This window comes from Sciurus carolinensis, chromosome 1 (assembly GCF_902686445.1).
Source record: "Sciurus carolinensis chromosome 1, mSciCar1.2, whole genome shotgun sequence".
NCBI lineage: Eukaryota > Metazoa > Chordata > Mammalia > Rodentia > Sciuridae > Sciurus > Sciurus carolinensis.
Genome location: NC_062213.1, coordinates 8,623,537 through 8,636,435, shown reverse-complemented (window position 1 = coordinate 8,636,435; position 12,899 = coordinate 8,623,537). Strand labels below are relative to the sequence as shown.

Below are 12,899 nucleotides of genomic sequence, written 5' to 3'. Positions count from 1 at the left end.
ATATTCCAACAAAGTCTTTGCTTATTGCAAAGGGACAAGGTACTTCAGCTGGGTCTCAAGTCTTGCAGGGCTAGGAACAGACTTCCAGTTCACAGAGTCCAAGAATAAGGGTGCCCTCCTTCTGCCTGGGGGGCGCCCAACATTCCAGTCACACTGGGGAGAGGACGGCTGGAGCCCCCACTGTGGGAGGGACTTGTCCTTGCCGTGTGGGGGGAGGGGGCTGTGCAATTTCCCCTTCCCAGGTGTCCCTTCCGCCTCCTTCAGGTGAAGGTCTGGGTATGGAGTCTGCTGCAGCAAGGGACACAGGCTGTTGTGAGGGGGGAGAGGGAGGGCCAAGCCTTCTCAGAACCATGCTGGAGCCTCAGCCTCTTTGGGACACATGCCTCGCCAAGTAGGGTGTCTTCCACCCTCACTGACTCTGTGCCACAGGGCACAGGGTGGATCCCTTTCCCTCCTGTTTGCCAGTCTACAGCACAAGGCAGCATGGTGGTCCCTGGGGCCCGGCCATAACACCCTGCACCTTAATTCGCAGACTCTGCTCTGCATTCAGGGCACCCCTGGGATACCAAATGGGGGGATACCTTCTCAGCACTTCCTATCTCTGGAGCTTCTTTGGTAGAAAGTCACTGCTGTAGTCTAAATGTTTATGTTCCCAAATTCACATGTTAAAGCCCTAACCCCCAAAGCGATGAAGATATTAGAAGGCGATGAGGTCATGAAGGCTCCATCCTCACAGATGGGTCAGTGTCCTAAAGAGGAGGCCAGAGTTGCCTGGAAATAGTGGTGCTCACCTATAGTCCCAGTAACTCAGCAGGCCAAGGCAGGGGGATCACAAGTTTGAGACCAGCCTCAGCAACTTAGACCTTGTCTTCAAAAAAAAAAAAAAAAAAAGGAGTAATATCCAAGAAGATATACAGATGGCAAAGATAAAAAAAAAAAAAAAAAGAGTGAGGTGTGATCAGAGAAATGAGAGATTACACTCCATTTATGTATGGTCTATCAAAATGTGTAAGTGCATTCTACTGTCACGTACAACCAATTAGAACAAATATAATTTAAAAATTAAAAATTAAAAGAAAAACAGAGTGAGGGGTGGGGCGCCGGGGATGTAGCTCAGTGGTAGAGCACCCCTGAGTTCAACCCCAGCACAAGAGAAGAACCTTGAGTGATCTGGCCCTCCCTTACCACACCACGCGAGCTGCAGCTCGAAGGTACCAAGAGGAAAGGGGCCCCACAGGCACAGAATGTGTTTGCTTTCCAGCACTACAATGGAATGTCCGTGATAATCAACTTAACAAGAGAAAGGATTTATTTTGGCTCACAGTTTTGAAGGTTCCCGTCCTGTTGCTTTGGGCCTGGGGCAAGACAGCACATCCTGTGGGGAGCATGTGGTGAAGGGAAACTGCTCCTCTCATGGCCGGAAGTAAAAAGGAGAGAGAGGAAGGGGCTGGGTCCCGCGATCCCCTTCACATGCCCCCAGTGACCTCAAAGCCTCCTGGTAGCTTCCACCTTTCGATGGTTCCCCCCAGTTCTCAACAACATCGTCCTGGGGACCGAGCTCTGAACAGGTGGGCATCTGGAGGACCTTCCAGATCCAGAGCGTAGTGCCGAATCTGCCAGCACTGTGGCCTTGGACTTGCCAACCTCGGGCACTGTGAAGAGTGCGTGTCTGCTGCCCCTAATAGGGTACCTAGGCCACGGCATCAGCCATGGTGGTGACCTTGAGGGTCCCGACGACCCTTGCTGGTGGAGGTGGTGGGATCTTTAGGAGGAGGGGCCTGGTGGTGCCTGAGCCACAGTCCAGGAACCTGAGACGCCTTCTCTCATTGACGCCTACACTGTGGCTCGGGGACTGCGGCCTGCGGCTCTGGCCTGGGACCCGCACAGGCTCAGCTGCTGCCCACACTTCTCTGCAGAGAGCCGGCAGCTGGGTTTACAGCACCCCAGCCGGGTGGACTCCACGGAAGATCAGCGGCCATGCTGGTCTCTGTGGGCACAGGAGCCAGGGAGCCCCCAGGCCTTGTGGCATCTGTCTCTGAGGGACACCGCCACCTAGCACCTGGGTGGTTCTGCCATCAGTTGGCCCCTTTCCGGTTTCTCCTGTCCCTGTCACATGCCCAGGGCAGGGCTGCTGTCTGGGGTGTCTCTGACCCACAGGTCTGGTGTGGGGGTCTTGGGAGAGATGCAGGGTGGAAGAGCCAGGACCGAGGCGGGGGAGGCGGCAAGTCCCCACTCGGGTCCCCCCGGGGGCCTCGGGCCTGCCACTGCCTCTGTCCCTCCCGTCCTTTCTCCTCCCTCTTGTCTGCCTGCTGTAGTTCATGCGCTGAGCCGTCCCTGCCTTCTTAGCCTGCAGGAGGTGTGACGACTGTTATCTACCATGAGCCGCCGAAGCCTTAAATTACAGCAGGAATGGTGACAGTGATAGATTAGGATTTTTAAAATCAAACCCGAACGGGTCCCGTCTCGCTAAGAGGGGGGCGAGTTGACTTGAAAATAATTGACTTAGAGGACTTTGCCATGCATGGTAAATTAAGTCCCCCTCAGCCCACTTTTTTCTCCAGCAAAGTACTAGTCTATTTAATTGATTCCCAAAGACTTCCTGCTATGACTAAAAACTATTGGCAGCGGGAGGGACTGTCGTGAACCTGGACTTCTTCCAAGGGCTGGACGGACAGTGCATTCTGAAATTTTAAAAGGGGCGGAGTGGGGAGAGGGATCTGGAACCAAATGGTCTTTCTTCTCCAGCCTTGAAAGATGGAGTTGAAGAAGCAGGGGAAAGCGTCGGTGACGACAGCTAATGAATTTTAAATACTTATTACAAGAAAAGTTAATTTGCTAAATTAGTCCTGTAGATACAAGTTGAAAAATGAATCACTGTCTCCTCAAAAATGCAAAACTCAGGGCCACCAATGCAGGCAGACTCACGGATGCTGGCCAGGTGGAAGGCCACATCCACATGCTGGGACCCTCCGCTGGAGTCGCCCTACCCCAGCACTGCAGGGCACAGCACATCACCTCCACCGTCGCCAGCTCTGGGGCTATTTCACGAATGTCTCTGCACATTGCCTGAGAACACTCTCCCCTCCCAGGACTGGCATGAGCTGAACGCAGGAGGGACAGGGTGCTCCCTGCAGAGCCCTGGTGCACAGGGGGTCGCTCAGTCGCCTCTGGCCAGGGTGCCTGCTCCTTACTCAAAACCTGGCCTTTCTCCTTGGTTAATTGATGGGAGCCTGTGAGGGGAGTCCAGGCTGCAGAGGGACAGCCGGTCCAGAGGGCGCTCAGGCCTATGCAAAGAGACAGGGGCTTCTGGGGGCCAGGCCAGCTGGACACTGCCCTCGGCTTCCTCCCCAGTCCCGAGTGTCACAGGCACTCCTGGTGGCAACTGTCTCTCGCTCAGGCCGGCCCTGGGGCTCCTGTTCCTTCGCTGGGTCTGGCTCACACTTGGTCTCATCTTAGCTTCATGTAGACCTTGCCTCTGACCCTTGTCCCCAGCCCCTGTCCTCACTCTGCCCTCCTAGTGTCAGGAAGGTATTTACAGGAAGCCGCATGGCCCAAGGAGCATGGCGCCTGAGGACATGACACGGGAACTTCACGTCTGCACTCAGTGCCGGGTGCCTTGCTCTCTAGCCTTCAGCGTCACCCAAGACAGGTCACTTACCCATCCCCTCAGCTCTAAGAGGGAGGGAAGAGTTGGCAGAGAGGCATGCTGGTTCCACGGCAGACTTGCTTGGGCTTAGTTCCTGGCTCTGTCTTTTCCTCTGTGACCTGAAGCAAGTTGACTCAAGCTCTTTGTGCTAACATTCCCTGTCAGTTAGAGTCTAAGGACAGCACCCGCCTCGCTGGGTAGCTGTGACGGTGAGCGCTGTAGCCCTGGCACAGGTCAGCACTGGCGAGGCAGCAGTGCAGACGAAGGCTCACGGAGTCCAGTCTCACGAAGACTCAGGTGGTGGGAACCTGGATCCAGTGATGCCCGACAGGAGCCTGGGATCTGGCCAGGCAAGCACGGAGCACACGGTCAGGGAGGCAGGCGGGGGGCGCTCGGCCTGTAAGCTCGGGCTTTCTCCTGGCCTGGCACAACGTACAAGCTAGGTCTTGTGTACAGATGCGTGTGTGATACAGAAGCTTCAAACAACGTTCTAGAAAGAACACTGCTTTGTCTAAAAGTACCTGAGAACAGAGGAGGAGAGAGACCCTGGGAAGGGAGGAAAGAAGCGGCCTCTTGTAGGCCCTGGAATGTGCCACAGGGCTCAGCAAAGTGGCAGGGGAAGGAAGCCTGAGGAATGACCCTCCTGCCCCGCACCGCCCCCAGGAGGGCAGTCAGCCATTCCTTAGTTCCTGTCTCCAGTGTCTGTCCTTCTGGTAATTTGGGGGTGGGTGTGAAAATGGAGTCTGTGTCCTGGGGAAGAGCTGGTCCCCTGCAGCCTTCCAGTCCCACCTCTCCCCTACTAATCCTGACCCCTTTGAGGGAGGCATTGGGGGATATGCCCATTTCTGTCCTCCACTCTTAAGAGGACAAACAATAACTGATATATACAGAGTGTGGGCAGGTAGTCTGCTAAGGGTGTCTCAGCTTTGCTCAGTTCATTCTGTCAATAACCTGAGGAGTTCAAATTGTCTTCAGACCCATTTCAGAGATGAGTACATGGAAGCTTGGAGCAGTCTAGTAACTTGTCACAGCCCTGGAGTGAGAGGAGAGATCTGGGCTGGAGCAGGTCCTCCACCTCCCACCCCAACAGTGGCCTGGCCACCTGCACCGAGAGGACAGTGAGGCTGTGGGGCCAAGGACAGTCAGGTAGGTGATGGACAACTGGTCAGGAGGACGACTGCGGCAAAGGGACTACAGTGTAACACCTCCAGAGCACAAGGTCACCACCTCCAGGGGACTGTTCTTCCCTGCCAGGAGTTGTGAACGGGTAGCCCCTGGGTGACTCCCTTCCGCCCTGGTCACTCCACCTTTTGGTCAAGTAGGCAAGATAAGGGAAGGAGGGGGCATGAGAAGAAAGGAAACCTAAAACGTATAAAGGGGCAGACACCCCCTCCCTCGGGCACCAGCTTAGGACCACCTCCTCTGCGGAGGAGTCTCTGCGTCTCTCTGTCTCTGAATGTCTCTCTGTCTCTGTCTCTCTCTCCCTCTCTGTTCTATCCTTTAAATAAGACTTTTTGCTCTTGCCTTGGCTTTTCTTGGGTGTTCAGCCTTCAACACTGAGAGAACAGGACTTGAACCTGATCCTCAACCCCAGTGTCATCTCTGGAGTTCCCGCTGAGACCATCGCCGAGGCGAACCCCACATCTTTCTGAGGTGCACATTTTTCTCTCTCTGGAGGACAAAAATGGGCACCTATGGCTAATTAAATGCAGTTGGTGCAAGCCACCATTTTGCAAGACTCAGGTGACAGGATTCAGGGCCTAGATGGCTCTTAATCGCCTGTCCTGCTGGTCAGGCACGCAGTTACCATCCCATCCAGGCTCGGAGTGCACTTGGCAGGAGCACGCGGTGTCTCTACTCCTGGCTGCCTTTCCACGCGTGGAGACAGACACAGGGTTGGAACAAGTGCGAGGCTCTGGTCAGCCACTTCCTGGAGAACCTCACAGGCTTCTCCCCCTGTCCTCTCCAACTGTCCTCTCCAACTGTCCCTATAAGGTGTCCTGTGGTGACCAGTCAATCATGCGGCACTGAGCAAAAGCCCCAGTTAACACAAGCACCTCCGGAGGAGCCACAGAGCACCCTGCCCTCCCCATCAGACTCCCGCCATTGAGAGAGGGACACTTCACATGGAGAGGTTCATAAGGAAATGCCGGGTCCCTTGGTTCACATGCGCAGCCTTTGCAAGCCCGTGGGGATTCTCCCTATTGTTCCTCCGCTCCTGTGTGCTCCTCCAGCTTCTCTGTCTGCAAAGGGAGACATTTTCAATTTACCCCTTCTGTAAACTCCTCCAGGAAAAGAGCATTAAGCGTTTAATGTGACGAGATGTCCTCTTTACCCTCCGGAGATTCCTTTAGCCCACAGAGCAGAAAAATGTACCCCGCCATGGGCCTTTTTTCCCCATGAGTTATCATATTTAGAGGATTATGATGGCAGGAGGTAGTCATGCTAAGTCGGAATTCTCCCAGGCATTTGGCATGGGAAAAGCAAAGACCCTCAGATTCTGCCGATAAAGCCAGCGGCGATAGCGTTACCAGAACTGTGAGGTGACAGACGGGTTTTCTGGACCGTTAGAAGCTCATAGGGAGACATCCCAAGTGAAATGGACAGTTCTCTCCCACGCAGGAGCTGGAATTCTGTCTTTCCTTACCTAGATGGGAGCTTCATTCTCAACAGTTATGCCAGGTTCACCACTAGCCTGCATACCAAAAAATTGGGAGAAGTTTCACCCACAGACACTCAATAAAAAGTGTCTCATTTTCCGCTGCCAGTCCTGGGAAATGACCTAATCACAGTTGGAAAAAGGAGATGTCTCATAATTTTCTGCATCCAACCAGGCCTGATTACAAACTGGGGAAATAAAAACTGGTCTCCAAAGGAAACATAAATTATAGGACCACACCTTAAGAGACTGATTGTACCAAAGGGAAAAAAATGGTTAAAACACCCCACACATGAGGTTGCCTCTCAAGTTCAAAACACTACTTTCTCTTAGCTTCTGCCAGATCTCTCTCTCTCCCAGGCTTGCAGTTAAAATGTAAATTGCAGAGGCTTACAGAACTTGCAAGACTTACAAGACTTGGAGAGAACCGGTTGAGACCAAAGAAAAAGAAGTATACTTTTAAATTCAAGCCACTTGTGAGACCTAAGTGGCTGGCTATCTTATCCTTTCTCCCACTCTACCACATTTCTTAACAAGCTCCTCCCCAAACAGCACGGGGAGGAAAAATGAAATGATCTCACATATACAAGTTTTCTTTACCTTGAGAGACTTTGAGGACTTCAGGGCTCACACATTCTTTAGTTATCTGAACTGACTCTAATCTGATCTGATAAAGACGTTCTGCATGCTCCTTTACTAGAGTAATTATGGCTGTGCCATTATTGTTATTTTTTTTTTTTTTAGAACTCTCATTTTTTTAGATTCTATGTTTTTGAGCTCAGGGTTTTATGGTGAATTCACCTCTGAACCTGCACACCTAAATTAGCATACTTTACTGATCGGTCTTATTTTATCTAACTATAGAGATTTTTACACTCTTTGTTCAGAAGCCAATTTTTCAAAGATTAGCTCTCAAATACATTGGGGAAATCTCTCACAAAATCCTAAGAAGGCTATAGACATGGTGCTGTTGGGGATAAATCGGATAGCCATTGAAGACAAGTGGCCGCCTCAACCTTTGATTTCAGTGTCCACTCTGTTGTTGTTGGACTTTACACCTAGCATTTCCATCTGTACAGGTCTTCCCTATATTTAAGTCATGATATAAAAGACTGACAGGCTCTATTTTAATTTCTACCAAGTTAAATCTAATTGAGACTTTAATAAACATCTGAAGAATTACCTCCTATTGTGGAGATCTACCTACCCAAAGCTGCAAGATCTTTCTTCCCTGTTTATGTATGTGTGCACACCTGTGCATTGTGTTGTGTTGACACCATATATCATGTACACGGCGTGTAGGTAAGTGAGCTCTCATGAAGCAAAATTTAAATGAGAAATGCATCCAAATGCCTTTTAGTTTATGTGACTTAAAAAGAGTCAAATTAGGTACACAGATGAGAGTAAAGATGTCTTTAAGATTACAACTCACAAGTTTTCCTAGGTGGTGATAAATAAACAGTGTTGGTTTCTATAAAATGTCTAGAATGTAATATCCATCATTTATAGAATTTTTCTTCAATCAGGAAGAGAAGGCTAATACCGTTAACTACACTTGTCTGATATCTTGTTTTTTTACAGTTAAAAATGAGTAATTTTAATCTTCATAAATGTGTTAAGGAGACATCTAATTAATTTACAAAGTTAAAGTGCTAAAACATCAACTGCTTAATATAAAATCAAGTACTCTTAACATCTTAAAATCTGTAAGGTAACATATCTAAACGTGTGTTTTCATAAATTGATAAATGAAATAAAAAGGTTTGAAAATGCTTTGTTTCTATGTCTTCACTAAAAACAAGTTTACTAAGTTAAGATTCTATAGATGCATTTCTACATACAAAGGGTACAAAATATTTCAATTGGATTTCATATCAACTACCATAAAAACAAAGTACTTCATCTTATTAAAATGGAGTAATTTGTGTAAATTCAGAAATTTTATAAGGAAATATGAATTTAAAAAGGAGTCAACAACTAGGAAAGAGATATAAGAAGGTTCCAGGTATAAAAATACATCTTAATATGGAAAGTAGAAAGAAAAGGAAATGTTTCTGGATGAGAAAGTCTTTTGTGTGGTAAAGCAAAACATTGTAGAATGTCTAAGTTATAGAAGGTTTGTGAAGGGTCAACTTCAAAAAGTTTGTGTGTAACTAAATTGTCTATATATAAGTAGAACAATAAATTAAAGATATTCAAGGTTTTTTCCTAAGATCAAATATTCATCTACTGATATAAATGAAAGTTTAATCCTCTATGTGTTGAAGTAACAAAGATTTCCTAAAACATTACTCTTATCTATCAAAATAATTTCTTGTGTCTGTTAAGTTTTATTCTTTAGAGGAACTAGAATTAGGGTTTGTATAACTCTGGTTAAACAAAAACTGTTATTTTAGAGTATTACACTACAGCAGATTCTGAATTTTTCTTTAAAAGCTAAACTTGGTTAATACAAGAACATCAGTGCAATTGTGGTGCTGTTACTGACCTCTTTGTATACTAAATGTATTCATATCTTCCAAGTATACAAGTCTTTAAAGTATAAGGTTTGGAAGAATATTTTACCAAGCTGGTGTTTTTCAAATTAAAAGTTTAAAGTAAAGGATTGGGATTATAAAAATTATGCTTCTTGGTTCATAGCTATTATATAAACTAAATAGCTATTATATAAACTAAATGTTTTTACTCTTGTTCATTTCATTTTATATTTTGCTTGTAAACTTTGTAACTATTGTCCATCAATGCCTTACAGAAGTATGACTTCTAATAAAACAACCTGAGTGGATTTGAGATAACAGGCCATCGCCTATAGGGCAGACAGGATGTAAGGCTAACTTCCAGTAGTAATACTGACCCCAATTAAATGGAAGTGGTAAATAACTGTAAAGTTATAGACATTAAAGGTAAAACCCAGAAATCTTACTTTATGACTGGTGAAACTGATTTGCTGAAGGCTTAAGACCAAACTTAAAGACTAAAGTTAAAGAAGTAAAAGGGTCAGAGAAAATAGCTGATATGTGGCTCCTGCCCTTGGAGTCAGCTCATACTCAGAGAACAAGGTGAACTCTCTAAGGGCTTTGAGATTCTATGCCACATGACCTCCTGATCAGGGCGATTAATTAGACCCTGGAGAACAGCAAGCCAACCAGTGTACATGCTGCAAAGAGGAGGGTCATTGGAGAGGGAGATGTTCCTGATGCTTCCAAGGGAAGCCACATGGTCAAGGAGATCCTGATTAGCAGATGACACTAAAGGAGATAATAGGCTGCTCTCAAGTTCCCAAATATGACCCCCTAAGGAAACTCAGCTGACTCTTAACAATAGATAGGAACAAAGTTAATTTGACCAGCTTGGTCTTAAACACCTAGTAAAAATAGTTATAAGCAAAGTACAGTCATTCCCTGGCATTTAAAAGGAAAAACAATAGTTCTTTTAATGTAACTTAAGAAGGGGCTAACTAACACAAGTTAGCCCACCAAGAGTAAGTAAGACTGGAGGCTACCAAAGAGGGATTCTTAGACAGGAGTGCCTGATAACTATCAAAAGACACTCTCAGAGTCAGAAATTTTTTAGTCAATTGAAGGCCTACATATCTTTCTAACTTCCTATATAGGAAGATTTAATCTGTGTTTGCTAGTATGATTATCTAGCCCTAAGGGACAGAAATAAAGGGCCCTCTATTAAACACACAGAGTTTAGGTTATGCCAATAAAGAGATATTTTACAAAAATCAGATGGCATCGTATATCTAAACTACATGCTATAAGGGTATCTTCGACATTATAAAAACTAAGTGTTATATTTATATTCCTGACAACTCTGACAATGTTAAAGATTCACATTCCCAAATATAGGCCATGTCCTTGTGTCCCCTGTCATGGGAACAACTTCTTAGCTCTTGCTTCTCCTGGTGAGAGATTACTGTTTCCTATCATCATCATGATATTCACTGATATGTTCCAGATGCTATGACATTTTGCATTAACCTCATTCCAGTGTTCATATCTTCTTGTTTCTCTCATAGAAGCACCCACCTCCCAGATGACTTTTCGACCTGTTGCTTCCAAACCAGACTTTTTCCATGGGCCCCTCAACTGACCCAAAACATTCCTAAAAGGGAAATCCAAACTGCTTTCCCCACATTGCTCCCTCTCTCAGAGCAGTCATGGTCCATTTCCCCTTATAGTAGTAAGGGTTTCATTATCAGAGTGGGGTTGAGGTCGGGGAGCAAAAGGACAGTCTGCGTAGATGATGAATGACTGGGTCAGGAAGATGGGCCGAGGCAAAAGACCTACAATGCTCACACCTCCAGGGCACGTCCCCCTTGGCCAACCTCTTGCCAGGGTAACCTGACTCCAGGGAACTGTTCTTCCCTGCAAGGAGTCGTGAATGAGTAGCCCCTAGGTGACTCCCTTCCTGCCCCTGGTCATTCCACCTTTTGGTCACTGGTCAGGTTGGCAAGATAAGAGGAGGAGGGGACACGAGAAGAAAGGAAAGCTAAAACGTAGAAAAGAGGCAGGACACCCCACTCCCTCAGGTACCAACTTGAACTCATTCTTCTACAGAGGAGTCTCTCTTTCTCTATCTTTTAAATAAAAATTTTTGCTCTTGCCTCAGCGTTTCTTGGGTGTTCCATCTTCAACACTGAGGGAATGGGACTTGAACCTGATTCCCAACACTGGTATCAACCGTGCTGTCTGGACAGGACTCTCCAGGGGAATCGCTCTGACTGTCTCATCCTGGGTCTAACAAGGACCGTGACCTCCCTAGGGTTCAGGTAATAAAATCAACACTGTCACCTTGGATCTCACACACGTGCCCTTCTAGGGACTGGCTGGTTGATGTGTCCATATCTCCTGGAGGCACCGCCCCCAGAAACCTGCTTGAAGCCATAGCAGGTGGCTTACAGGCCCCATATCTGCCCACAGGATGCCTACCCTAGCCATTCTGGGGAGGGCCCTTCCTTCCTTCCTTTGAAGGTCAGAGGCATATCCTTACTCCCTTGGGGCAGAGGCCATTTCCTCCTATGATAGAACAGCAGCCCTGAAACTTCCCCAGATGCCCTGGGGCCCCTATGGGACCCTGCAAGGGGAGGTGAGGGTGGTCACTGGAAGTCAGGTGAAGCTGAGCCCCTGCCCTGGGCTGCTGTATCTATAGCCGAGTGCTTGTGCACCTGTCCACCATCCCACCTAGAGGAAGGGATCTGAGAGCACTCAATCTTGACCTCAGTAAGCCTGAGGTGGTGGTGGAGATGTCAACAGACTCCAGGGTGGGCAGCACTCGCCTGGGTGGCCCACCTCAAAGCTAGCAGATATACCAGGAGCACAGACCAGAGATCTTAAGTCACACAAGGCTGCATCCCACAGGTTTCTGATGGTCTGTTTGCGGCTCCTCGCAGACAGAGTGGAGCAGGGGCAATGCCACCTCTTGGCTGGCAGTGAATCAGACACTGGCCACCTGGACACAGAAGAGAAAATCACTGACTCCAGAAAGAGAGCCCGGAATCCCACCTAAGTCCTTAAGGGAAAAAGAGCACCACCAGCTGCAATGTAAGGGCCTGGGTCTCAGGTGGGAGATTCTAGGTGGGGCCAAGCCTAAGATTTGCACCTGGGCAGGGGACTATGAGTTCACCCGCCACTTCCCAGCAAGGAGCCAGAGACACATAGGCAAGGAATGCTTTTATTCCATCCATCTCGCCACCTCAGAATGGCAGGTGAAGAGTAAAAGTGCATTTTTCCTAAAAGCAAAAGAATGCCAAGATGGTAAGCTGGGCCCTGTGAGGGGTGGAGGCTACTCCACGTGACCATGAGCACCCGCACCTGAGGACGGTAGGGCTCGGACAGCACCAGGACAATCCCACCCACCCACCAGGGGCGACCCAAGACCATAAGGTCACTTGCTGTGTGGTGGCTCTCTCCCTTCCCCCAGACCATACAATGGGCCAGATGAGGACGGGCACCTAGACAGGGACTGGGGACTGGGGAAGTGACTGGAAAGATGCTGATGGGGACAGAGTCTCTGGAACTTGAACAAGGGCAAGGTGGGCAGGAGAACTGGTGCACGTCCTTCCAGAAGCAGTCGATGCAGGGTCAGGGGTGCCTGTGCTGAGGAACCGGGTCCTGCGCTGCTGGTGATGCAGTCGCCCTGACCACCCGAAGGAGGGTCAGGAGAGTCCTGTTTGGCCACCGGCAGGAGAGCAGAGGACCAGACTGGCGTGGGATGCTGGTGTCCTCTAGAGCTCCGGGGCCGGCTGCGCCTCGGCCTGCTCCTCCACGGGCTGCACGGCCTCCTGCACGTAGACGATGAACTCCGAGGCCTCCCCGCCCTGGGTGTAGACGGTCACCGTCTCGATGCCCTCCACGTCATCGGAGGACACCACCAGGTGGTGCTGCTCGGCCAGTTCCACAGAGGCTTGCTGGAGGGTCTCCTGGATCATGACCGTGTGGTTGGAGCTGGGCTCCTCGTCAGTGACCTGGGGAAGGCGAGAAGGCAGTCACACAGGTCCACACATAGTGACGAAAGAGCCCTGGTGGATGCGCAGTTCACACAGCCCAGGCGCCCGACCAGGCTGCACACAGCCTCAGCCACGCTGTG

The 12,899-nt window shown here is 48.7% G+C and overlaps 1 protein-coding gene across 2 annotated transcripts in view; it reads right to left on the bottom strand.

Moving 5' to 3' along the window:
- Nucleotides 1-11,966: 11,966 nt before the first annotated feature.
- The window catches only part of Zfat (zinc finger and AT-hook domain containing), a 210,128-nt gene continuing 209,195 nt past the window's right edge, over nt 11,967-12,899 (bottom strand). For both annotated transcript variants that reach the window (XM_047522686.1, XM_047522695.1), the window contains exon 16: nt 11,967-12,777. In XM_047522686.1, the coding sequence (XP_047378642.1) occupies nt 12,538-12,777 (240 nt within the window). In that variant the 3' untranslated portion in view covers nt 11,967-12,537. The remainder of the gene's footprint in view (nt 12,778-12,899) is intronic.